The sequence below is a fragment of the Cinclus cinclus genome, chromosome 8 (assembly GCF_963662255.1).
Source record: "Cinclus cinclus chromosome 8, bCinCin1.1, whole genome shotgun sequence".
In the NCBI taxonomy this organism is placed as follows: domain Eukaryota; kingdom Metazoa; phylum Chordata; class Aves; order Passeriformes; family Cinclidae; genus Cinclus; species Cinclus cinclus.
Genome location: NC_085053.1, coordinates 29,911,683 through 29,937,933, shown reverse-complemented (window position 1 = coordinate 29,937,933; position 26,251 = coordinate 29,911,683). Strand labels below are relative to the sequence as shown.

The following is a 26,251-nucleotide window of genomic DNA, read 5'->3' as shown; positions in this document are numbered from 1 at the left end:
GAGGGCAGGGATGGGTGGGATATTGGGAAGGAATTCCAGTCTGGTAGAGTGATAAGGGGCTGGGATGGAATTTCCAGAGCAGCTGTGGCTGCCCCTGGATCCCTGGTAGTGCCCAAGACAACGTTGGAACAACATGGGACCATGGAAGGTGTCTCTGCCATGGCCAGGCTGGTGCTGGGCTGATCCCGGGGTCGGTGCAGGACTGATCCCCGGGGTCGGTGCAGGACTGATCCCCGGGGTCGGTGCCGGGCTGATCCCCGGGGTCGGTGCCGGGCTGATCCCCCGGCTGATGCCGGGCTGATCCCGGGGTGGGTGCCGGGCTGATCCCGGGGTCGGTGCCGGGCTGATCCCCCGGCTGATGCCGGGCTGATCCCGGGGTCGGTGCCGGGCTGATCCCGGGGTCGGTGCCGGGCTGATCCCCCGGCTGATGCCGGGCTGATCCCGGGGTCGGTGCCGGGCTGATCCCCCGGCTGATGCCGGGCTGATCCCGGGGTCGGTGCCGGGCTGATCCCCCGGCTGATGCCGGGCTGATCCCGGGGTCGGTGCCGGGCTGATCCCCCGGCTGATGCCGGGCTGCGCTGAGCGCACGGCGGTGCCGATCCCGTTCCCATTGGCACTGCCGATCCTAGCGCCGCTCCCATCCCCATCGCCGGCGCTGTGGCGGCCCGGGCGGGGCGCGGGGAGGGAGGGGCGGCGGTCGGTCACGTGTGGCCGCCCGGTTAAAGCGGCCGCGGGCGGCGGGAGCGGCACAATCACGGCTGGGGCGGCGAGCGGGGCTCGCCCGCTGCCCGCGGCCCCCGCTCCGTCCGCAGCGCCCCGGCCCGCACCGCCCCGCCAGCATGGCCGGGGCCATCATCGAGAACATGAGCACCCGCAAGCTCTGCGTCGTCGGGGGCATCCTGCTCGTGTTCCAAGTCATCGCCTTCCTGGTGGGAGGGCTCATCGGTGAGTGCCGGGGGCCGCTGCCTTCCTCCTCCTCCTCCTCCTGCCGCCGCTGCCCGCTTGTTTAGTGCTGGTTACAGTATCGCTGACTCGCTCCCATGATCTCATTATCCGCTTTTGTAGCAGAGCGATCCCGACTCCGGGCCCTTTGTGGCCGTCCCGCGGCTGCTGCGGGGGGAGCCGACCAAGGAAAAGTTTTTGTGTTTTCTTTTTTTTTTTTTTTTTTTTTTTTTTTTTTTTGGCCTGGTTTCAGCCTGGACTTAAAGAAAGAGGGAAGTGGGAAAGCTTCAGTATGGCGACGGAACGCGCAGGGAGCCTCGCGTTTCAAAGTTGGCTTAGAAAATAATAATAATTTTTTTTTTTAAAGGATTTTTCCTCCCTTCTTGGAGCTGCACCTTCCCGTGTCTCGGCCTCTGAATCGGCCGCGGGAGGAAACCTCCTCCTTTGCCAGAATGAGAACAAAAAATATAAATTAAAAATTTAGGGGGAAAAAAAAAGAAAATAGAAATGAGAATGACTGGTGGGAGGAGGGGTCCCGGCTCTGGGATTTTTTTTCGCGCTTTGTCCGGACACGTTTCCGGGGGGAGCCCCCCAGTCCCTCCCGGTCCCGTTCCAGGAGGGGTCCCCTCTCCTCCCTCCCATCTCCCGACCTCTATCAGGAGGGCTCCCCTCCCACCCCCATCCTCTTCCAAGAGGAGCCCCCTCCGTTCCACCTCCCGCTCCAGCAGGGACCCCCTTATTCCCGATCCTCTTCCAGGAGAAACTCAAACCCGCGTGGGCTCGGCCTGGGTTTGTTCCTGCCCAGGGAGGGATTTAATCCCCGTCCTCGACTCCTCTCGGCCCTGGAGCCCTCCGGCTCCGCACCGCGCACTTTAAAGGCCAGATTGTGTCTATTTATCCCTGAGCATTCCCAAAGGCTGGGAGATGGGAACTGGGACACAGCCTTGCGGCGAGCAGAGTTTTCCCTGGGGAATGGAAGGAGGAAGATGGAGGAGAGCGAGTTTGGGGCAGCCCTAGGATTTTTTTTTTTTTTTTTTTACTAGAAAGCAGCTGAGTTGTGCGCCGGCTCCTTGGAATGATGGATGCATGGATGTGTCTGCTTTGGCCATTTCCAGGGTGGGAATGTTGCCTTTCTGTCCGGGAAGGATTGTCCAGTATCCCCCACTCCCTGGGGCAGGGCCGGCTCCCCCTGGAGCCCGGGGCCCCTCCCTTCCTCCCGGGCAGGATCCCCGCGGAGCTTTGGGGGTTTTCGGGAAGAATCGGGGTCAAATTCACTCTGAAACTTTGTTGCTCTTGGTTAGGGGAATAAAGCTGTGCTGCTCTCTCTGTTTGAGAGAGATTGGAGCTATTTCTCCAGCTGTTCCTCAGGAAGCAGACTCTGTGCTCCTGGTGCCCATCAGTGCTTTGCCTTCGTGGCCTTGCATGATCGGCCTCTAATAACCATAGAATTCCACTAAACATAATTTTGGAGAACTTCAGTTTCCCTCATTCTCTTGCTTCCTCACCTCCATCACAAGGGAGTCTCTGGCACATACTGACTAAAACTCATTTTTCCTGCCCTTGCAGGCCTGAAACAGCACAGTTTATCAGGATTAGCTTTTTTCGTTCCTCTTTTTTTCCTCTTTAAGAACTGGTTCAAGAGCAGGTTACTGAACCTGCTGCCGATTGCCGAGATAAAATTTCTTGGCCTGTGCTGTGCAGAGAAGCCAGACTTCATCTCAGAAGGGTTTTTCTAGCAGCTTCTTGCTTCTAGATTGAAATAGTCGCTTGTTCCAAAGGCTGGTGTGGCTCAGAAAGCCCTGTTTGTGCTGGCAGCTGGGGACAGATGTGAAAAACAGATGTTTATGGTTCACTTCACAGGGAAACAACAAATGTTTCTGCTCAGTTCTGAAGGGATTCAGAGATTAAAGAGTTTAAATTATGTTAGTTCAGTTTTTCAGCTGGTTTATGCCTCTGCTTCATTGGCTGCTGCTGCTGCTGGGCATACACCTCGGGCCCTCCCATCCTGGATGGGTCTCCCAGGTGGAGCTGGAAAGCTGCATGAACAGGTTGGATGGGCTGGGGCCAGCAGGGATAGGGATTTGGGGCTGAGTTCAATGCCCTGCACAAGTTCATTCACTCCATCCTGCTGCAATACCTGCACAAGTTCAGTCATTCCATCCTGCTGGAGTCAAGTCATTGTCTATCTGTGGTCAATCCTAGGGGGTGCCGCCCCAAAAGTGCTTTAATTCCTGGAAATCCCCTCTTTGATCTTCCCTCGGATCAAACTTCCCTAACCAATCATCCAAACTGTTTTTTTTCTCTGCAGCATTTACCTCTTATGATGCATTTGAGGAGTTTAGAGGCTCATCCCTGAGCCAGGAGCTCCCAGCCAGCCCTCCTGGGAGCTGCAAATGCAGGGCTATTTGGTGCTTGTGAAACACCAAGTTCCATGTGTAACCTAGGTGTGGTCCCCAACATCTGGCAGGGTGACACGAAGCCTGGGAGGCTGAGCAGCTTTTCCTAGGAACCTGCCTTGTTTTGGGCTCCCTGCATCCCTGGGATCTCTGATCCAGGGGCTTGAGACTGACCACTTTAGAGATTCCCAAGCATGTGGTGTTTCCTACAAGGAGACTGCTCGTGGTGAGCAGTGGGTCGGTGGCCGGCGTTCCGAAGGGACCAGAGCCGTGCTGGGAGAGCTCCCAGTGCCACCGCACAGCTGCTCCCAGCGGTGACACCAGGTGAGGCGGGAGCAGAGGTGGCACTGACACAGTGGCCCTGCTCTGGTTTGATCCAGCGCACCCAACAGACACCAAAATCCGGTTATTTTGGTGTGCCCAGGTCTAGACAACCCAAAATACGTACACGAGTGGGACAGGGCTGCAAAGCCGAGCCAGCCTTTCCCCTCGCAGGCGCTTAGGTCATGTTTCAAAACAATGACTAAGTGCTCTATTTTAACAGATCCCTCGTGCCAGTCCAAAATACCCAAATGCAGCACATTGGTACCTGATACAACCACCACAAAGCTGCTTTTCCTCACATCAGGGGGTTTCTGCCACTGCTGGTTCCCAGCTTGGTTTTGGGCAGTCAGTGTGTGTTGACAGAGTTCTAATGCAACTTTTACATTTCCAACAGCTCTTTTATTTAGCAGCAGGAATCTTACCAGCTCTCAGGTGGGATTTGCTCAAAGCTGTCTGTTGGCAAAGCATGGGATGCAAAAGGATGGGAGAAATTCCTGTGGCAACAACTCCCTGACAGGAGCGTGCAGCCAGGTGGGGAAAGGTCCTGCTCCCAGGGAACAAGGGACAGGATGAAGGAAGTTGTGCCAGGGAGTTTAAGGTTGGATATTTGGGAGAATTTCTTTGTGGAAATGGTTGCCCGTCCCTGCTGCAATTTCTCCAGGGCAGTGGTGGAGTCCCCATGCCTGGAGGAAGCTTTGCAAAGCTCAAAAAGGAGCAAACACCCCAAAAGAGAATTTTATTGGGCTGTTTCTTCGCTGTGCTGCGGTAATGAACTGTTGGCTCCGGGAAGTGGGGCTGTCACTACTTGAAACCCCACAGAATTCCTGATGTCTGCTCCCTTTGTGGAAAACATCTTGTTTAAAGGTCACGCTTCTGGACTGTGTGTGATGTGTTCACTTGGGATGCAGCAGTGGGAGATAGAACATGATCCACAAAATTAATCCTAATGCAGCCTTGTCTCCACTATCCCGCTGTAAATGATGGCATGTGTGGATTACGGGAGAATGGGATCACCAGGAATGGTTTCTGTTATCGTTTGTGAGGAATGAGGCTGATGATAATTTACAGCCACGCCGGCGCTCCCGGGAGCCCCTGCCTGCTCTGCCTTCCCTGGATCTGGTGTGGCTGTCCTGGGATGCCACCAGGCTCGTGCAGGCTGGGAGCTGTGACAGCCCTGGACAAGCCATGAGGACAAACCTTGCACCTCCTGTCCTGAGGCAGTGTTGGGTCCCTCAGGACAAGGGAGACCCTGAGGGGCCGGAGTGAGCCCAGGGTAGGCAGTGAAGCTGGGAAGGGTCTGGAGAACCAGGAGTGGCTGAGGGAGCTGGGAAGGGGCTCAGATGGAGAAAAGGAGGCTCAGGGGGGACCTTGTGGCTCTGCACAAGTCCCTGACAGGAGGGGACAGCCAGGGGGATTTGGGGTCTGCTCCCAGGAACAGGAGAGGGAAGGGCCTCAGGCTGGGCCTGGGGAGGCTCAGGAAAACTGGGAAAATTCCTTCATGGAAAAGGTTTTCCAGCCCTGGCAGAGCTGCCCAGGGTGGAGTCCCCATCCCTGGAGGGATTTAAAATCCCTGTGGATGTGGCACTTGGGCCAGTGGTGGCCTTGGCAGTGCTCAGAACAGTTCAATTTGCTGGCCTAAAAGGTCTGTTCCAACCTAAACAATTCCATGATTCCCACAGCTGGGGCAGCTGCAGCATCCACCTGGCTGTGCCTGTTGCTGGGAATTTTGGGATGTTCAGTGGAGGTCACCACAACTGCTCCAGGCCAAAGCTGAGCTGGGACACACCAGGGTCCTCCTGGCAGCTGCTGGGGTGGAAGCTGTGTATGCAGAATCTGACTGGATTTATGTGGGTTTGATCCCTCTTGGTTGTTTTGAAGCAATGCTTTTGATTACAAATTACCTTTCTCTGTGGAAAGCTGTTGGTGTCCCTTTCTAGTTGCTTTTTCATCCTGGAATTTATATATATATATAAAGTATTTTAAAAAGGAAAAAAAAAAAGAAACAAAAAAACCCCAAAAATAGATCTCTGTGCAGCAACATCCCAACTTTGAAAACTTTTTTTAAGGGAATTTCCAATAACTTATTTTATGTGAGTTTTTTACTACTTTAAAGGTCCCTTCCAACTCAAACTTCTGTGATTCCAAGGACGCTTTATCCCAGATCACAGATCCTTGGTTCAAACAAGCACAGGGAATGCAGAACTCTCTGTGGCCCAGGCAAACCCAGGGAAATGCTGGAAGCCCAGTGCCCACCCATACACTTTACAAATCTAACTGATTGGAAAAGTGGAGGGATTTATTTAGCACATGAGTCCTCTGGGCTGAGGGGATGGATTTAAGGAGGTGCAGGTTCACTGCTCCCTTCCCTGGCTTAGGCTGGAAAAAACAGAATTGTTGTGACTGGAGGAGCTCAAACTTCCTTGTGTGTCTGGCCCGGAGAGATAATGAGTCATGTGTGGCCATGGCTGAGCTGCTCTCCACAATCCCAGCTCATTATCTAAATGTCTGATTTGGCTCCTGAGCCCTGAGTTTCCACGTTTTCATTTTCTTTCCTGGGATTTCATTACCTTCCTCAGGCTGAGCTGATCTTTTGACAGGGGAGGCGCTCGGATTTCCAAGGTATGGATAGGAAAGAGTGTTTCAGGCTGGGGACAAAGAACATTTTTGTGTGCCTGACTTCCTTTCATCCAGGGCCTCTCCAGGAGCTGCTCCATGGCCATGAATGCCAATGGATCCTCTGTATAGACACATTCCTGCAGTGCTGCAGCCTTGGCAGAGGCGCTGGGAGCCCAGGAGAAAGCAGACACGAAAGGTCATGTCTGTTTAGTTTAGGTCTGCTCAATTCTTCTTTTGAAGAGCTGTAACTGTAGCTGAATGGGCAAAAGTGCCAGAAATGGAGAGTTCCCAGGCAGGAATGTCAGTGCTGGGGCCTGAGGAGCTGGGAATCCTCAGAGGTGCTGGGTTTTTTCTCTTTTCACAGCTGCATCACTTCCAAACTCCAACCCGGGAGAGCTCAGGTGACAAGTTCAGTCCTGCTGCTCCCTGGCTCTGTTGATTTAAATGTGACCTGAGCTGTGCTCCTGCTGCCTCCCTGCCCTTTGTGAGGGAAAACCACTACACAGGAAGCTTTTTCCTTGGTAAATAGCATTTCTGGCCTTTGAAGTCGGGTTATAACTCCCTGATAGCCTGGGAAAGCCTTTGAAGGGCTCAAGGTGTCCAGTGGGGAAGGGCCTGGACCTGCCCATTCACATGGAGATGAAATTCCTCACATATCTGAGCAGGGGCAGTTTCCAAGGAATCTTATCTTGGGGAGTGTCAGGCTCTGGAGGAAAGCTGCTGGGTATCAGCAGCTCTTCCTGCTCCTTCATCTGTGTGCAGGGATTTCAAACCTTGGTTGGGCATTGCAGGAAATTCATCTCATCCCACTAGAAAACTGATGTGGAAGAACATCAGGCTCTCTGTGGCAATTAGTAGATCAGTCTTACCTTTTTTTTTTTTTAATAAAATGTTTTTGAATATCCATTTCTGCATTTAGGGAGCTCTACTCATGCTCACCTCATTTGCATTTGTTGCTGCTGTTGAATATGGATGTGAATTATGGAGATCATTCATTCAGTTCTCCAAGCAAGTTGTGCCTCATAATATTTCCCTGCTTTGTGACTTGCCTGAGGCTGAGGGAAGAATTCCTTATCTCTGTTCCCCAGGAACCCTTCGGCTGCTTCTCAGGGAGCTGGGAATCCTCTGCTCCCACAGTTCTAAGGACTTTGGGCATGGCTGCTCCTTGGGATCTGATTTATTTGGGAAAAACCTCCAGTTTGTGCTGCTCTGAATAGACTTTGCTGGTAGCAAAGCTGCAAAAGTAGCACTGGAGAAAAAACCTTGAGGAAAAACACAACCCCTGGGACATGAGAGTGCCCAGCAAGATGTGACTGGATTGTAGAGTCACAGAATCCCGGGATGGTTTGGGTTGGAACCACCTTAAATCCCATTTTATCCCACCCATGCCATGGCAGGGACACCTTCTACTATCCCAGGCTGCTCCAGGCCCCTCCCTGTTCCAGAGATCCAGGAGCAGCCACAAAGTTTCTGTTCTGATCCAGCAAGCTTGGGTTTGATTTTGTTTAACTTTTATGGTCTGAACAAAAAAGAGAGAGAGAAACCTGTAGCACTGAAAAAAAATGTCTTGGAAACAACAGAAATCTGGGTGTTCAGCTGCACCAGGTTATCTGTAAATCAGGATGGAATTGGTGCCCCAGGGCTTGAAAGGATTTTGGTCTGGATAAAACTTGAAGTCAAATATGACAAAGAAAAACCTTTTCCAAGGGGAGTGGGCTTCCAGTAGGCAGTGGGATTATTTAAATATACAATTATTCAGCATATAAAAGCTGTTGCACTGTTCCAGAAAGCTTTGTGGAATAAGAACTATCAAAGAAATAGTAATTAAAAGTCTCTGTGTCACTCAAATTTATTAAACTGGCGCCATCGAGGTCAGGAAAGAGGGAGGCAGAAATGCTGTGATAAATACACATTTATAATGCTGAGTGTATATACGGTGTTCTCCAGGTTCTGACTGTTCCAGTTGGAAAAGTTGGGTCTGTCCATGATAAATTAGCTTGTTTATTCCTACCCTGCAGTCGCTTAGGGTAATGAAGCAGAAGCCCTTTGTGTGTGCTCGCTGGGAAGTGCTGGCTGGCTCCGAAGGGGGTAATTGAGTAGAAAAGCAGAATGCTCCCGCTGCCGGGAGAAGTTAAATCCCCCCGAGGTCAGGGGGATTCAGCCTTTAATCAATGTGGACACAATGCAATTGAGAGTTTCCAAAGGGCTTGTTTATGGTGCTGGAGCAAGGGTCGGTGGTTAATGGGAGTGCTGGGATGAGAAGGTGCAGGATGTGATTCCCAAGGTGAGGAACTGAGAGGAGATGGAAATCCTTGAGTGCAGGAGGAAGGAGGTGTTTGAGGCTTCATCACAGGAGCTTTTGGAAGACCAACTTAATTTATTGAAATGAAATTACTCAGTGGTGGTGGCTCTTACTCAAACCTAGGTGTATGTAATATCCCCCCACCCACAATGCTAAAACACAGAGAAAACTCACTTGTCTCAGTAATTTTTTTTTAACCTTAAGATTAATTCTAAAACCAGAGAAGCAGTGTGGTGTTTTTATTTTTTATTTTTCCTTGGGGAGGAGCTCCTGAGGGAAGTGCCTTGGACCTTGTTTGCTGTTGTCCTGGTGGGATCAGGCCCTGAGCACCCTGCCCTGGCCTCCTGGCTGAACAGAGAGGATGAAATTCTGTGTAGGAGCTGTTCCAGTCAGTGAGACGTGGCTGAGCTGGCCCTGGCAGTCTGTGGGAAGCCCTCCCTGGTGGGGAGGTGGCCACACTGGTGAAGGTGTCCAGCTTTCCAAGTATTTGCTGGTTAAACCATCACAGGGAGCAGCGGGATCTGCTCTGCCCCTGTAATTTGGGATACACTTGGGATTTCCGCAGTGAGCTGGGCACCTTTGGAGGCCCATCTGGAGGAGATGCAGAGGCAAAAATTCAGGGGAAATTTAGATTAGATATTGGAAGGAATTGTTCCCTGGGAGGGTGGGGATGGTGCTCAGAGAAGCTGTGACTGTCTCTGGATCCCTGGCAGTGTCCAAGGCCAGGCTGGAGCAGCCTGGGACAGTGGAAGTGTCCCTGCCGTGGCAGGGCTTTGGAATGAGGCAAACTTTAAGGTCTCTTTCAGTCTGTGATCCTGTGGCAGTGCTGGGCAGCTCCAGCAGCTCCTGCCCATGGCTTTTGGCACTTGGCACTAGGAGTCCCTGCCCCGTGGCTGGGGCCAGGACTCCCTCCTGGGGGCTCCTGGCTGAGCTACACTCCACTGGCTCCTGCCCACCCTTCCTCTGGAAGCTCTGCTCCCCTCTTACTCCAAGTGGTACCTGCAGTTCTCATGGCAGCGAGCAGCCTGGAGCACGAGGCTGATCCCCTGTGCTGTGCACACAGAGCTGCTCAATTATTTACAGGCTGACAGAGATCCTGGGATCCGTGGAGCTGCTGCACGCCCCAGGCTGGGGGCAGAGGGGCTGGGGGCAGCAGGGCTGGGAGCAGCCCTTGGCACCGCAGCACAGCCCAAATCCCTCACTGTGAGCTTTGTTTTGCATAGCACTTTGTAATGCTGTTGGCTGACTTGGCTGCAGCTCCACAAAGCATTTTTTTTTCCACTTGGTTCAACGCTCACTTGGATTTAATGGGCCAGGAGCCAAATCAGTAATGGAAGCCAAGTGGCGACGTTTGGTGTGCAATTCCCGACGAGGAGTATGTATAGTAATTGTCTCATGCTCCTCAAAGCTGTAACTTTGGCAGGGGGGAGGCTGCAGGGAGCGTGCCAAGTGTTTAAAATCATAATCAGGCAGTGATGAAAACATGTATTTATGGCTATAATGAGTTGCATCAAAGCAAGAAACATTCGGCTTCTCTGTAGAGGGAACGCTGTCTCTTAATTCAGAAATGCCTTCGAAATCACCCAGAATGTGTCAGAGTTAAAGAGCTCAGAGAGCTCGGCTGAAATGCCTGGCTTATTTCACAGCAATATTCCTGATATTCCCTTCCAGCTGCAGTTTTAGCTGTGGTTTCTGGGCTCTACATTGAGGCACGGTGGAGGAATCAACGTTTATTGCAGTATTTTATGCACTATGGGCACGTCATGAGTGTTCTGTAACCCTGGGCTTGCAGCTTCATTTGTGTTTCCTTGTTGAATGCTTTGTTTTATTCAACTTTGCTGTTTCTTGATACAGTATTTAGGGTGGATATTGGGAAAGGTTCTTCCTCCAGAGGGTGCTTGGCACTTCCCAGGCTCCCCAGGGAATGGGCATGGCCCCAGAGCTCCAGGAGCTTTTGGACAGCGCTGCCAGGGATGCACAGAGTAGGATTTTGGGGTGTCTGTACGGGGCCAGGGATTGGATTAATGATCCTTGTGAGTCCAATTCAGGATATGTCCTGATTCTGATATCAAGAACTTTTTTGATTTTGGGGTTGCTTTAGTGTCTGAGTGTTGTGTGATTCCGGAGTGCAGCAAGAGTTTGGGATGCAGCAGTGCAACAACGCATCCCAGAGAGCTGGGATGAATCTGGGAGTACTCCTGGAATCCTTTCAGTGGGAAAAGCCCTCTAAGGTCAGCAAGTCCAACCATTAACCAAGCACTGCCCACCTGCTCATGCCAGTCCCCTGGAGCCCACCCTTATCCCTGTGCCTTTGGAGCTGGAAGAAACTCAGTGCTGTGAAAAAAAGGAGAAAAATGCAGTTTATAAACATTTGGCTTTTGAGTAACTTCCTCCCGCCCGGCATTGAGTCACGTCTCCCTGCCCGTGGGAAGCTGTGTGGATGTCACCCTGTGCCGAGGTGGCACGCTGGGCAAGGTGCTCCACAGGGTTCCTGGCTGCCATCCCAAGCAGCTCCAAAGCTGCTGGGATGATCCTGCTGTGCCCAAATTACAAGGGAGCCAGGGCTGAATCATCTGGGTGTAGCAGTGCGGGGCTGGGGGCAGCGGGAGGGTGAAGCTCGCTCTGGGGTTGTTTTCCTCCTTGGAATATTGGGAGTTTGTAGGATGGTGTTATTGCTGCTGGAGTTTTTGTGATCTGTAAGGGAAGTCCTGGATGGTTAGAGTGAGGATGGTGACAACATGAAAATCACCTTCTGCAGAGTCTCATTTCCCATACCACTCACTGTCCTGGAGGAAAATCTGTCTGCCCAAGGAGATGCATGGCCTTGCATGGTGCAAATACCATGCTAAATCCTACCCTGCAGGCCCACGAGGTTTGGGATTAGTTTATCCACCCAGGTTTCTCTGGGCATATGCTTTCTGTGTGGATTTGCTTGAGTGAGCACAGGAAAAGGAAAATATTTCAGTAAATCAGGATGATTTTGTGTGACCAAGGTATCTGCTCTTCAATTAATCCTAATTTGATCCCACTACAAAGTCAGTAATACATCTGTGGATGTAATAAACTTAATTACTTGACTGTGAGATCAAAGAGCTGTGAAGGAGCAGCACTGGGTGCATTTGTTTTAAATTGCCTTCAAAGAGTCGAGCGGGGCGCTGCGAGTTTTGGTGGGGAAACCTCAGGATCAGATGTCTGCAGATGCTACAAGTGTGGTTCTCTTGCATTGCCAGCTCCCAGCCCCACGACAGCTGTTCCCTACATGTCAGTGAAGTGCATTGATGTCAGGAAGAACCACCACAAAACCAAGTGGCTGATGCCCTGGGGACCCAACCACTGCAAGAAGCTGAAGGATTTCGAAGAGGCCGTGAGCCGGCAGATCGAGGCCAACGACATCGTGTTCGCCGTGCACATCCCACTGCCCAGCAAGGAGATGAGCCCCTGGTTCCAGTTCATGCTCTTCATCATGCAGCTGGACATTGCCTTCAAGATGGACAACGACCTCAGTAAGTGGCTGGCACGGGGAAGTGTTGCCTGGCTCTCATTTCCCAGCCTGCTTCCCCTAAAGGATTTTTTACCTTGTGCCGTGAGTTGTGTTGGTGCCATGCAGTGAGCTGGTACTGGAGCACGTTCTGCATCTGGGAATTGGTGATCCTGGAATGGTTTGGGTTGGGAGGGACCTCAAAGCCCATCCTGTGCCACTGCTGCCATGAGCAGGGACACCTTTCACTGTCCCAGGGTGCTCCAGCCTGGCCTTGGGCACTGCCAGGGATCCAGGGGCAGCCTCAGCTGCTCTGGGCACCCTGGGCCAGGGCCTGCCCACCCTCACAGACAGGAATTGTTTCCCAATATCTAACTTTAATTTCCCCTCTTTCAGTTGGAAGCTATTATATAAATATTAACTAAATATATAACACTCACTCCCCCTGCCCCAAACACTCCACTCTCCCCCAAACTCAAAAATAATCCTCCAATAAAACCTGCAGAATTATATTGAGAGCAGCAAGGGCAGGACTGCTCTGGCCCTTCCTGGAAGGGAGGCTGTCCATGTGTTTGCATGTTTTAAAGTGTTTGGGGGAAATCCCTCTCTAAACTACAGTGGATAAACAATTTGCTTTCCAGACTGGTTGAGCTGGGCTGTGTGGAGCTCCTGCCCTGGCTCCAGCCTGGCTCTTGGGCTGGCTCCATGCTCAGGGATCAGTGGGGTGGGACTCACTCAGGGTTAGGAGCTCTTTTAGCCAGCTTTGTGTCCTTGACTCTCTTCCTGTTCAGTGTGGAAATGTTCCTCCAGCTGTTTTTCCCAGAATCCTGGACTGGTTTGGGTTGGGAAGGATCTCAGAGCTCCAGTTCCACCCCCTGCCATGGGCAGGGACACCTTCCGCTATCCCAGGGTGCTCCAAGCCCTGTCCAACCTTGAGCACTTGCAGAGATGGAGCAGGAATGATTTAATGCATCATCATTAAGATAAGTTAGAAATGAGATTGTAGAAAGCTTTCACCTGTGTTCCTATCCCTGTAATTATCTCTGAAATTCAGAGAGCAGCTTTGTGCCTTTATTAAGGCCTCACCTCCTTCCACTTGGATAGATGATTGCATTAGGGAAACAGGTCTTTATTCCAAGGATTTCCAACTTGAACCATCATGCTGGAGTGAGGAGCTGGCCAAGCCCTTGGAGCAGGCTGCTGGAATGCTAACCCAGCTTCTGGCAGCATTTCTGCTGCAAGAGCAGAGCCTCTGCTTCAGCTTTGTGCCCTTCAGTGACTGAGTCCTGCAAAGGTGGGAGGTTTTTTTTGAGGTCTCGGAGCAGAAAAGCTCATCTTGGACCACCCCCTGGATAGTAAAAAGGAGGTTTGGGGATTTTCCAGCACTTTGTGCCAAGCTGAAGGCAGATGTAAATCAAATGTAGAATCTTAGGACCTAGTGACACATTTCTTGCTTGCTAGATTGTAACAGCTCTTAAACAAATAAACAGAAGACTTGTCAAGCTGAATTAATTGTAAGTGTGTGTGTGTCCCCTGCTGTTAAAGGAAGGGGCCTCATTGATCAGGTGATGGGGATCTGCTGAAGGGACAGTGATAAATAAGGATGTGAAACAACCTCTTCTTTTAAAGCAACAATTCAAGTTTCTTCTCTCTGGGGCTCTGAGCCATCCAGGTCTCCTTCTGCTGTGGCCAGTGCCAGCAGGGGCTGGTGCCAAACCAGGGCCACTCCTGGAAGGCACTGCAGTGCTGAAGCCTCTGATCACTGTCCTAAAAACTGTCTTGGAGCTGCCTCAGACCATCCAGGAAAGCAGCACTGCTGGGAACTGGACAGGATTTATCCTCCTGAAGAAGCTGCTCCCTGGGGCACATCCTGCTCTCCTGGCTCCTGGAGCTCCACTGCAGGGTCTGAAGGTGCTGTGCAGGGTCCTGGGCTCTGCCAGCATCCCCTTGTCCACCAGGGATGTGGACACATCCTGAGCCACATCAAACTGTCTCCTGTTTTTTTCCTCAAAGGCCCTTGCTTGTCTTCTTCCCCTGCAATTCCTAAGCAAGGCCAATGCACGGAGTAAAGCTGCATTTGGTTTTTTTAGGGTGCTGGGTGCCAAAACCCTTCTGGGACAGGGGCAGCTGGGTTGTGCCTGTTGGGAAATATTGGTGATTCATGGGTGACTCTTCATCCACAGAGAGCTGGAGTCAGGCCCGGGTCATCTCTCCCCATCCATGGCCTGGGTCAGCTCTCCCCATCCAGCCATAAAGGGTTTTTTTTTGCTGGGGCAGAGGGGAAGGGCAGCCCTGGTAAGGTGCCCTGAGAGAGGCTGGCAGAGGCTGAGCCTCCTGGAATACCTCATGGGATCTCACCATTCAGAGCAGCAACCAGCCCGAATCACCTTCGCCTTGGGAACTCCTCTGGACTTCCAGTTGTTTTGAAATGCAGACGTTTAGAAGCTGAGCTGCTTCCCCTGTGTTTATCCTTCCAGAAAGCTGGGAGAGACTCAGTCTGTTCCTCTGAGGAAGAGCCTATTTCTATACTGTCCCTTTCCTTTCTTGATGCATTGTGCACTCAATTATTAAAACCCCTTCCCAGGACTGAGAGAGGAGGGAGCCAGAGGAAGCAGATGGAGTTTCTTTGCAGCTGTAAAGCAACTGTGTACAGTGAGAGGGCAGAGTGCTGCAGCCTCCTTTTCTAATTCATCCAGCCCTGGGCCTTTTGGTAGGTTTTGTAATTTTAGGGAGCTGGTGAAGCATGGAAGTGTAATGGAAATAATTCCAGAATTTCTGGAATAGGCTTGCCTGCCATAGGCTTCTCCCCAGCCAGCTGTGCAGCTGGCACAGAGCCCCCTCCTGAAACAACTCCACTATTTTTAGGCCATTGTAATATGAGTGAAGATATCCTGGGCAAGTATTGTCCTATGAAGTGATTCATGGAAAAGCTCCTGGGCAGTAAAATGCCAGTGGGAAAAACAACACTGGTGGTACTTGGAGCATGAGCAGGGAGTCCCTCACTAGGGAGGTCACAGAGCTCAGGGCTAGGAAACCTCCAGGAGTGTGTCTTGTCCTCATTTGAGTTGGAAGGACCTCAAAGCCCATCCAGTGCCACCCCTGCCTTGGGAAGGGACACCTTTCACTATCCCAGGCTGCTCCAGCCTGGCCTTGGACATTCCAGGGATCCAGGGGCAGCCACAGCTTCTCTGGGCACCCTGTGCCCACCCTCCCAGGGAAGGATTTATGCCTGAGCTCCAATCTGATCCTGCTCCCTCTCAGTTTAAAGCTGTATAATGTTGTGCAAGAAAAGGGCACCCTCCCCTCCCCAGAAAATTGTCTATTCACCATCTAATTAATGTGAATAAGGCACAAATCTTCTTAAGATTTGGTTCTCTGTTACATTTGTTCCTCAGGGACAATGGGAGTTGCTCATGGAAGGCTGGCATAGGATTATCATGGAATCATTTAGGTTGGAAAAGACCTTTAAGATGGAGTCCAACCACTAACACAGCTCTGCCATCAGTCTGCTGTGCTGAAATCTACGGATGTATGGCTATATCTATATTTTATGTTGACAGCCCTGAAGGGTCTTTGCACAGAACTCATTTCCAAGGGGAGGTGTCACCCCAGCAGAGAGACTGATGGAATTCCAGAGGGAGCCTCTAATCCATTGGCCTGGAAAGGCACGCAGCAGTTCATCTTCTGCCTTCTGGTTTTCATACTCCATGGCAGCAGCAACATTTGGACTGCAAAGATGAAATACTGAAAGCTGTTTTTCTTGGATTTAATCCCAAGCATTCCAGTTGGTTTTATGGCTTCTGAAATGGAGTTCATGGTGCTTTTTAGCCGGGCCAAGTTCAACCTTATGTTCCCATTTATCTGTTTTGCTGGTCTCCTAAACAGCGGATCTGAGATGGCAAATTCGTGTTCCATGGAAACCCAACTGCTGGCAGCTCTGGAAAGGGGCTGGATATGGATCTGGATGGTGCAGATCACGTGCACCAAAAAATGCTCAGAAAAATCCTGAAGTGTCCACATCAGATGCACAACCTGGCCACCTCCAAAGGGGTGTTAACATAGAGCTGCCAACCACAGATCCCATCCGGTGGGATGAGTGTGCCACCACATATTCCCAACAAAAATATAGCTGAGAAGATGGGTTCTGGAGCCATCTCCCAACACTTCTCCAAGGTGGATGGTTCTGGAGCCATCTCCCAACACTTCTCCAAGGTGGATGGTTCTGGAGCCATCTCCCGACACTTCTCCAAGGTGGATGGTTCTGGAACTTTTCCAGCAGCCGTGGCTGTCTGAGTTTGGTGCCCTACAAAAGGATGCTGGGCTGTAACATGCACGTGCTGGTTTTGGAGCGTGTTCCTCATTCAGAGCCCTCCCTGGGATCTTTGCCTGGTAAACAGGAGGATTTTCCAGCTGGTGGAGCTGGTAGAGACTTGCCTCAGATTTTTAATCATGTTGATGTGTTGCTCCTTGGCAGCCTCAGCTGCAGCTCCAGTGCATGAACTCGCTCAGTTACAGCTCCTTGGTGAGCCTGTTCCAGCCTCACTCCCCTGGCAGTGTCCTGGCAGTGTCACCTTTCCAGGCAGCTGTATCCCAGACTGTCACTGTCACATCCAGGAGGGGACGAGCTGCTTGTCCCACATGGGTGTGTGACCTTGCCAAGCCATGAGCTCCGTGTGTGTCACTGGCGTGTGAGCTGGGGCATCTGCAGAGGCAGGAACAAGTCAGGGCAGGTGTGGAGGAGCAGGGGAAGGCTCTAAAATATTCTGTAGGTGAGGAAGGGAGAGCTCCAAAAACCTTCTGTAGAACAACTGAAGCAAACAAGATGTATAGGAAACATCAATGCTGTCGTGTGTGGTTGGTTCTGAGATTTTTCCCAGCTAGGGCAGCATAGCTCAACTTCAGTTTGTTAATTATCTTCATAAAGGAACTTGGTGTCTTGTTTTTTAATTACTCTGGGAAGCCTCTGAGCCTCCTGTCTCCTTGCTGTTGCAGAGGAAAATGCAGAGATCACCCTGGATGTGTCGCTGGCCTATCGTGACGACATGTTTGGTGACTGGGAGGAAATAGCACATGCCATAGAGATCAGGAAGCTGAAGTGCACCTTTGGCTCTCCAAAAGTAAGGGATTTGAATGACTGCTGGTGGGGATGAGTGGGAGTTATCCTTTTCCAATCACAGAACCATAGAATCACCCTTTCCATGAAAAAATTTTCCCCAATATCCAACCTAAACCTCCCCTGGCAAAACCTGAGACCGTTTTCTCTTGTCCTGTCACTTTTTACCTGGGAGAAAAGGCCAATCCTCACCTGGCTCCCACCTCCTGTCAGGGAATTGTAGAGGGTTCATCTTGGAAGGTCCCATTAAACCCCAAAATGTGAACCTGTTTGAAGTCAAACCTTAGTTACTCAGTGACCCTAAACCATCAAAACCATGAGAAACGTCCCTTAGCCACAGGCTGGAATTCGCATGCAGGCTCTGGCTGCTCCCAGTGCTCCCAGTTGGAGGGCTCCGTGGTGCTGCTGGTCCTGGGGGTTCTGAGGTTCTGCTCCCTGCCCTTTCTGCAGACCGTGGAGTCCGAGGGCCGTCACTACGACTGTGACTTCCTGCCCTTCATGGAGATTGGCAGCGTGGCACACAAGTACTACCTCATCAACATCCGCCTGCCCGTCAACGACAGGAAGGGCATCAACGTGGGCATCGGGGAGATCAAGGACATCCGCCTCGTGGTGAGTGTCCTGCCCCTCCTCTGCTGGAGCCACCTGGGAGGGGTTAGCTGCACCACCCCATTAGTGCCTTGTCTTCATTTTCTTCTGCTTTCACTCGGAGTCACGGTTAAAACACAAGAGAGATGGATTTCTTGTGTTTGGGCTTGGTTGTTTATGAAATCTTATCTAAAGTACAGAGTTCTGCAGCATTTCCAGCTACCAGCTAAAAGTGAGCAAAATGGAGCTGAATCGAGCTGGTCACGAGGTCTTTTAAAGCTATTCAGTGCAATAGGGAATTAACACCTCTATTACTTATACTTTTGACCCAATAACCAGACCCCTGTGACCTGCAGTGCAGCACTGACTGTCCAACCAAAAATCTCCTTCCTGAGACTAGGAAGGAGAAGGAAGAAGGAACAAGAAAAGGAAGGTGGGGCAATGCCCAAGAACTTCCACCTTGTCCCATACTCATTCCTATATTCTAAAAACCCCAAATTCCAAACCCTTCACCATGTGACATTACACACTTCTATTCCAACGACACACCTGTGATTTTAACTCCATCACTCAAATTTGGAAGCCTTCTCCAAGGCCTCAGGTCAAAAGCAGGGTTCTCCTGGGGGTCAGAAAGCACAGAAAGTTCCAAACTCCCAGACTTCAGGGTTCCAACACTCTGCCATGCAGGCTCTGTGCCCAGGCTGCTGCAGCTCCTGGCCCGAGCTCCTCTGCCTCCAGGGACACTGCCCTCCTCCCTGGGAATGCCCTCTGTGCCTGCTCTTCCCAAGCCTCCAAGCTCCCTGTGTCCTCTGCTTCCCACCACAGTCTGCCTGGGATGCAGAGTCCTTCTTATGGATAAGAGCTAAGGAAGAACAGGAGAGTTCAGAGGGGGCCTGGTCTGTCCTGGAGCTGGCTGTGACCATGTCTGGGAAGGCTGTCAGTGATGCTTGCTCTGCCTGCCCTCGAGGCTGGGTGAGCAGGGATGCTTTTCCCAGCTGGAGGCCCTCCCACCCCGGCTGTGGTGGCTGCAGACAGCAGTGGGAGGACACGTGGCTGCAGAAGAACGTTAATGAGCCCATGCTCTTCCCACCAGGGGTGACTTGGCTCCGTGAAGATCTCGTTACTGGTCTGGGAGTAATTCCCCAGCTTTTTCCATGCTGTGTCAGAATTCCCTCTCTCCCTCACCATAGAAGCTGTGTCTGTTGGCATTTGTTCTCAGAGCTTCTGGAACCTGCCCAGGTGGCCTGGGGGCTCAGTGGGCACCCGCTCTCTGTCCATCATTGGCCAAACCATCATTGGGATGCACTTCCATGTGTGTGCCTCTCCTGACACTCCATGAGGAGAAGCACAGGATGCTGATGTTAAACCCCGTGCCCTGGTTTTCCTCAGGGCATCCATCAAAACGGAGGCTTCACCAAGGTGTGGTTTGCCATGAAGACCTTCCTGACACCCAGCATTCTGATCATCATGGTGTGGTACTGGAGGAGGATCACGCTGATGACGCGTGCTCCCGTCCTGCTGGAGAAGTGAGTAGGGCCTGTGGTGGCCCAGGGGGCCCCACTGAGGGGTCGTTGCTCCCATGGTTGGGAGATAGGAATTGTCTCTTCTCCATCCCCTCCCTCCACCCAGGCACACTGGGAGCTGAAGACCTCCACAGCTTTTCTTTTCTTTCCTGTTAAGCCCCTGGAGAAAAAGGAGCTGCTCTGAGGAGCTCAGTGCTAGGGGGTTTGGTGGCAGGAGGTGACACTTCCCAAACCGTTCTGGATTTCCTTCTGTTGCTCTCCATGCACAGCTTTGGCTTTGGGGCTCTGTCCTTCCCTTGCACACCGGACAGAGATGGTGTTTGTGCCTCTCCAGGGTCATCTTTGCTCTGGGAATTTCCATGACATTCATTAACATCCCCGTGGAGTGGTTTTCCATTGGATTTGACTGGACTTGGATGCTGCTCTTTGGAGACATTCGACAGGGCATCTTCTATGCCATGCTGCTCTCCTTTTGGATCATCTTCTGCGGGGAGCACATGATGGTGGGTACCACACCCATGGGAAGGTGGTTTCCAGGGAAACCTGGCAGCTGCCTTGCTGGTGGTTGGACATGATGCTGTGGGCACCAGGTGAGGGGATTCCAGGCTGACTCGCTTTTCCTTTTTCCCTTCCTCCCCACCTCGCGATCAGGACCAGAACGAGCGGAATCGGCTCTCGGGGTACTGGAAGCAGGTTGGACCCATCGCCGTGGGCTCCTTCTGCCTCTTCATCTTTGACATGTGTGAGAGGTGGGTGCAGCTGCACTCCCCAGGCTCGCCCATCCCAGAGCAGAGGTCCCTGCTCACCTCCTGCAGCAGGGACCAGCAGTTCCAGCCCACGGCTGGCTGCACAGCCCCATCTCCCAGAGCCAGGAGAGGCTCCTACAGGTGCAGGCTGTGGAAATATTTCCCCCACCTCACCTTCTCCTCACCCACATGGGAAAGCAGCACAGCTGGCTTTTCCCCTGCAGGACCTTGGGAAAATGTTCTTCCCCCAGAGGGTGCTGGGAAGTGCCGGAGCAGCTCCAGGAGATTGGGACAACGCTCTCAGCCGCAGAGTGGGATTGTTGGGGTGCCTGTGCAGGGCAGGAGCTGGATCAATGATCCTTGTGGGTCCTTCCAACTCAGGATATTCTCTGATTCTATGATTCCCAGGCTCCCAGGGGCTCTTTGAATCCTCTGACAGTTGGTGTTTTCTCTCCTCTCTGCAGGGGAGTGCAGCTCAAGAACCCCTTCTACAGCATCTGGACCACTGAGGTGGGCACAGAGCTGGCTGTATCCTTCCCCTGGTTTGTGGGACGGGGAGGTGCTCCCTCCTGCCAGCTGCCTGGGAGGTGTGGGCAAACTCCCTGCTTTTGGGGCTGCAGGAGATCACTGGGGAGCTGAATATGGGAATCATCTGGATAACGTTTTCTAGGATTTCTTGTTAGTTTGTACCATTTTCCCTTAACTTGCTCTGCACAGATGGCCTTTATTATAGTCGCAGGGATCTGCCTGTGCCTCTATTTTCTCTTCCTGTGTTTCATGGTCTTCCAAGTGTTCAGAAATATCAGTGGGAAGCAGTCGAGCCTCCCTGCCATGAGCAAGGCTCGCCGCCTTCACTACGAGGTAAGGGTCCTCCTTGGGGCACACATTCCTTGTTTTTTAAAGACATTTTGGACCTCAGAGTCTGTTCGGAGACCCCTTTATCCATAATCTCCTCATAATTCCATTTCTTCTCCCCTAATAGTAATTTTTGTGTTTAATTGGAGGTCTTGCTAAGATCATCTGTTTTTTTCATGGTGTAGATTTGGATTTTTGGGGTTGTAGATTCCTTACAAAGCACAACACATTCCCCCCATTATCCCCATCTTTTGCTCATGATTTTGTATGTTTTCCTGTCCTACGTGATTTGCCTGCTGCCAGACCCGAGGAGCTCACCCTCAGTGCTTACCCTGCTTCCACAGGGGTGCAAATATTTATCCCCAAAGTCGTTCTGTTAAATTATGATCACTTCTTCTTTAAACAAGTTGTTATCACCCATCAGGAATGCACATTAAAAAATATAAAAAACTGGACTTGAAAGAATTTGAAGCAGATACTGAGTGTTTTATCTTCTAGCAGGAGGTTCAGCTTGTGGTGCAGAGCAGCTGCTGCTGCCACACTCCACATCCAAACATCTGGAGAGCAGGGATCTGGTGTGGAAGAGTTAAATTAATAGTCCTTTGTTGTCATGATGTGGCAGGGTAATTACGCAGACACTGACATTTCCACCTAAATTCCAGAACCAGGTTAAAAAACCCCACGCACTCACCCAAAACCAAAAGAATTTGTCAGTAAAAATGTAAAACCAGTGAAAGCAGGGGTAGTGGGCAGTGGGATTGCCAGCCAAGGAGTTCATCTCAGAATCTCCATTCTGTGATAGCCAGCCAGGTTTTCCAGACACTGGAATCGCTGCAGCTCCCTCCCAGCCGGGCTGGGCGTGAGGATGAGTGTGGTGAGACCCCGAGCCCACGCTGAGACACCGACCCGACCACTTGTGTTTGTTTTACAAGAGCCCTGAGCCATGCCCCCCTGCAGCCCGGCTCACCCCGACGTGCCACCTCTTCCACTTCATTAACTGCTGCTCAATCAGTCAGCGAGCAAATGTCACGGAAAGGCAGCGCTGTCCAGACGTGCCCACCCCGCACGGAGCTTCCGGCAGACGTGTGGGGACAGGAGGATATGGGCAGCGCTGGGCACGGCACACGAGTGGGTGGAGGTTGTTTTGCTTTGGGGTTTCGTGGGTTGGACCCTTGTTTTATTTTTTTATTTTTTTATTCTGGTGTCTTGTCTATCCCAAAACCAAAAATGGGTTTTGTGGATTCTGTTAATGTGACCAGTGACATTTCTCTCTAAACAGGGGCTGATTTTTAGGTTCAAGTTCCTGATGCTCATCACCCTGGCCTGTGCAGCCATGACCGTCATCTTCTTCATCGTGAGCCAGGTGAGGGATGGCTCTGGGAGAGCGTCGGCGCCGCTTCCCAGCCGCTCCCGACGCCGGCTCGTCATGGCCAGACAGGACCGGCCTGTTCTGAGCATTTTGATAACGAGTTGCTTTTGAAGAAGTTGTTTTCATTTATTTGAAGCTCTGCCCTGCAGTTGCTGAGGCTGGAGCTGGCACAAAGGCCCTTAGCTCCCAGGGAGTGTTGGGGCTGTGGAATTGGCCAACAGGCTTTGGTCGTTTCTGAGAACTCAGCGAGAGGAAAATGTTCTGTTCACACTGAAACACTCGCGTGGCTTTGTGTGCCCAGAAAGGACACAGCCACCATCAGCATCAACCTTCCCTGGGCTGACTCTGCAGCCCTGCCATGCCCAGCAGCAGCTGAACCTGCTCTGATGGATGTCCTGAGTCCTGAGCTCTCATGTCACCTCTGTACCAATGAGCTTTGATCACTGCTTGAATCATGGAGTCACAGACTGGCTTGGGCTGGAAGGGACCTTAAAGCCCATCTCATGGGCAGGGACATCTCCCACTGTTCCAGGCTGCTCCAAATCCCATCCAGCCTGGCCTTGGGCACTGCCAGGGATCCAGGGGCAGCCACAGCTGCTCTGGGAATTCCATCCCAGCCCCTTCTACCCTTCCAGGGAGCAATTCCTTCCCAATATCCCACCCATCCCTGCCCTCTGGCAGTGGGGTTCCATTTCCTGTGTCCTCTGCCTCCATGCCTTGTCCCCGGTCCCTCTCCAGCTCTCCTGGAGCCCCTTTAGGCCCTGGAAGGGGCTCTGAGCTCTCCCTGGATCTTTCACTTCTCCAGGTGAACATTCCCAGCTCTCCCACCTGGCTTCATGGCAGAGCGACTCCAGCCTTCAGAGCATCTCCATGGCTCTCTTTTTAAGTTACTTTAATTTTCTTCTTGGCCTTTATGTTGTTCTTTCAGAGAAAGCAACATTGCAGTCTGAGCAGTCTGTGTATCTTCAAGGAATATTAATATTGATGATATTTTCATGGCTGTTGACAGCCCTCAGCGTGTGGCAGGTTGGTGCTGTCAGCCTGGCTCCTCCTCAGCCAGCCATGCTCAGCACATCAATTCCCCCATTATTCACGCTGTTTTTCCCGCTATGAAAGGTTTATTTTTAGCAGTGGGATGTTTTGGGATGTCAGTGGTGTCCCCAGGTAGTGCCCTTTATGTGCCAATCTGTGCTGAGCACATGCTTGTGGCAGGGGTATCACAGCACAGTAAATGAGACATCAGAGCTGAAGAAATCCTGAGGGAATCATTTTGTCAGGAGCATTTTTTCCCTGCAGACTGAGTCTGAAGAGGAAAATCCCAGCCTGACTTCTGCCTCACTGAACCTGTTACACTCCATTTCCTCCGTTCTGTTGAGTTGGTGCTGTTCTCACTGATTCACTCCAAGGCTGTGTCTTTATGGAATTTGCTCTTCCTGATGGCCTGTCTGTGTCTGTTTTCTCTGGCCAGGTGACAGAAGGCCACTGGAAGTGGGGGGACATCACGATCCAGGTGAACAGCGCCTTCTTCACCGGCATCTACGGGATGTGGAATCTCTACGTGTTTGCCCTCATGTTCCTGTATGCTCCATCCCACAAGAACTACGGTGAAGACCAGTCCAATGGTAAATGTCCCCAAACTACCTGAGGGCTCTCATGGGGACAAAGAGTTACAAAGTAGGGGATGCCTTCTGAGCCTTTTTTTTTTTTTTTGGCCCAAGTGCACACTCAGAGCCTTGAAAAGTTTTGCAAATGATGGTTTGGGTTTCCAAGCAGGCAGTTGAATTAATGATGGGGTTACACAGGTTTAACTTCTAGCCAAGGCTGGCTGGAGCCCTCGGGATGGTTTTTGTGCCTTTTAGCATTGCCCAGATGGAACTGAGTAGCTCAGATGGAGGGATGAGGAGTGGAGAAAATAGACCCTCCTGTCAGGGAGTTCTGCAGAGCCAGATGGTCCCACCTGAGCCTCCTTTACTCCAGGCTGAGCCCCTTTCCCTGCTGCCTCAGCCACTCCTGGTGCTCCAGCCTCTTCCCCAGGTCCATTCCCTTCTCTGGACACGCTATGGCCCCTCAGTTTCCTGTGCTTCTATTTAAAAAACCATAAATAAAGTAATTTCTAGGAAAGTTGCTGGTCCGTGGCTTAGGCAGCTGAAAGGCTGGAGGGAATAAACTGGATCTTTTCCTTTCGAATAGTCTGGTATCTTCCTGTGAGGCCGCACTGATGGAACACCTTTGTTTCTCAGGTGACCTGGCTGTGAACAGCGGGGAGGAGCTGCAGCTCACCACCACCATCACCCACGTGGACGGGCCCACGGAGGTCTACAAGCTGGCTCGGAAGGAGGCTCAGGAGTGACACGGAGGTGCCTCAGCAGGGCCCAGCCTGGGGTGGGAGCAGAGGACACACGAGTCCCTCTGGCTGGAGACCTCTCCGGCCGCATCCGCTCCTCGAGCACCCGTCCCTGGTGCATTCACAGAGCAGTGACAGCGAGCAGAACATTTGTAACTCTTTACTATGGTGTAGTTATTCCTGGGGGGAGGGCTGTGTATATTGTGTTACACGTAAAACCCTGCTGGAAGGGTACTGAGGTTGCAAAGTCGCACGTCCGGATGTGGGGCCGGGGGCAGAGCTGCAGTGGGGCTGGTTTGATTTTTTGATTTTGCTGGGTGTGCTGGTGCATAAAGGTGCTGCAGGGAGCTCAGGCAGGAGCACGTGCTCTGTACTCTCGGGTTGCTCCTGTGTGCAACAGGTGTTGCCTTGCTGTAGAAACATTGAATTCTACCACTGTAGCTGTACCAACCCTTGTCTGAGTCTTTGGTGCAGCCCTGCAGCCACCCTCTGTCGCTGGATGGAGCACAGCTGAGGGAGGAGCAGGCTGCTAGTAAGGCTTTAGTAGAAGCACAGAGTGCTTTCTCAGCAGGTTTTACAGCTGTTTGCTGAATACAGGGAATGTCCAGCCTGGATGCTGAGCTGAGTTGCAGAACAGAGCAGTCCTGACCCAAGTTTCCAGCTGGCTGAGCCCACAGCCAGCTCCTCCCTGCTCTCAGTCCTTTTGGCTTCCCGTGCTTTTGTGACTTCCTCCACCTTCCCCTTTTGTTACAGTGCATCCCTGGGAGCCGGGCAGTCTCGCTCTGTGCACTGCCAGGCTGGAGCAGAGCTGGATTCTTCCAGGGATTATCGGACTTGAAAGAATCCGCTGGTCACGCACTAATGTGGATCTTTGCTTTCCCAGAGCAGACGCAGGCGCTGGGCTCGCTCAGCCCCGTGCTGGGAGGCCTTTGGCAAAGAGAGGGAAGTTGGAACTGACCCGGGGTGGAGGCTTGAGCTGAACCCTGCTGGGACCAGTTCAGAGAAGTGAATGGTGGGGAAGGGTCTGCGATGCTCAGGGCACACCTTCCATGGCCTGGAGCATCCAGAGAGCCTCATGAGCTGGCAGGAGTAAAAGTCTGTGTTAACTGCTGGTAGCATGTAACTCACCCTCCTGGTTCTGGCCCTACACGACAAGAATCTTCTGCTGCTGTTTGTTCCTGAAGGGTTAGAGAGGAGGCACAGAGAGGAAACTCATTCCTGTCAGCCCAGGTACAATGACAATTCCAGGTACCGTAACGATTCCCACCTGAGAATTCATTTATTTACCCTCATCCATTTATTAAAGCTCAGCACTATGAAAAAAGACATCACAAGATCACCTTGCATGGGTTTGATTGCTGGGCACTCCAAGTTGTACACCACCACATGGGGCTCCTCCAGTCAGGATGTGCCACACCAGGCACAGCTCTCTCCCTGTGTATTAATTGGAGCTCCTGTTGGATTTTCTTAGAGCAATTCCATTAGTTGTGTTTGCCTTTCACAGGATCCCCAGCTTCCCCTGCCCCTGGAGGCAAAGCAGGTCCAAGCAGTGTTCCTACTCGTAGTACTCACTCCATTACAAAGTGAATTAAATCAATGCACATCCCTGTAACCCCAGAACGTTCCCAGCTGAACACTCGACTTTGCAACTTTAC

At 51.8% G+C, this 26,251-nt stretch overlaps 1 protein-coding gene across 2 annotated transcripts; it reads left to right on the top strand.

Annotated features, from left to right (window-relative positions):
- The first annotated feature begins 781 nt into the window (after positions 1 to 781).
- WLS (Wnt ligand secretion mediator) lies at positions 782 to 24,602 on the top strand. Of its 2 annotated transcripts, XM_062497378.1 has the most exons (12): positions 782 to 945; positions 11,811 to 12,083; positions 17,051 to 17,175; positions 17,622 to 17,783; positions 19,149 to 19,285; positions 19,617 to 19,785; positions 19,934 to 20,031; positions 20,493 to 20,556; positions 20,746 to 20,889; positions 22,163 to 22,246; positions 23,721 to 23,874; positions 24,493 to 24,602. In XM_062497378.1, exons 1-12 carry the CDS (start codon positions 840 to 842, stop codon positions 24,600 to 24,602), a joined length of 1,626 nt encoding a protein of 541 aa, XP_062353362.1. In that variant the 5' UTR covers positions 782 to 839. The 2 variants fall into 2 exon arrangements, with proteins under 2 accessions (XP_062353362.1, XP_062353363.1); XM_062497379.1 differs by lacking the exon at positions 11,811 to 12,083.
- Positions 24,603 to 26,251: the final 1,649 nt, after the last annotated feature.

Excerpts from the sequence above, each read along its gene's own strand:
- WLS (XM_062497378.1), top strand. The coding sequence starts at position 840 with ATGGCCGGGGCCATCATCGAGAACATGAGCACCCGCAAGCTCTGCGTC. Across the intron at positions 20,890-22,162 it reads CTCGCCGCCTTCACTACGAG|GGGCTGATTTTTAGGTTCAA; the intron begins GTAAGGGTCCTC and ends CTCTCTAAACAG. Across the intron at positions 22,247-23,720 it reads TCTTCTTCATCGTGAGCCAG|GTGACAGAAGGCCACTGGAA; the intron begins GTGAGGGATGGC and ends TTCTCTGGCCAG.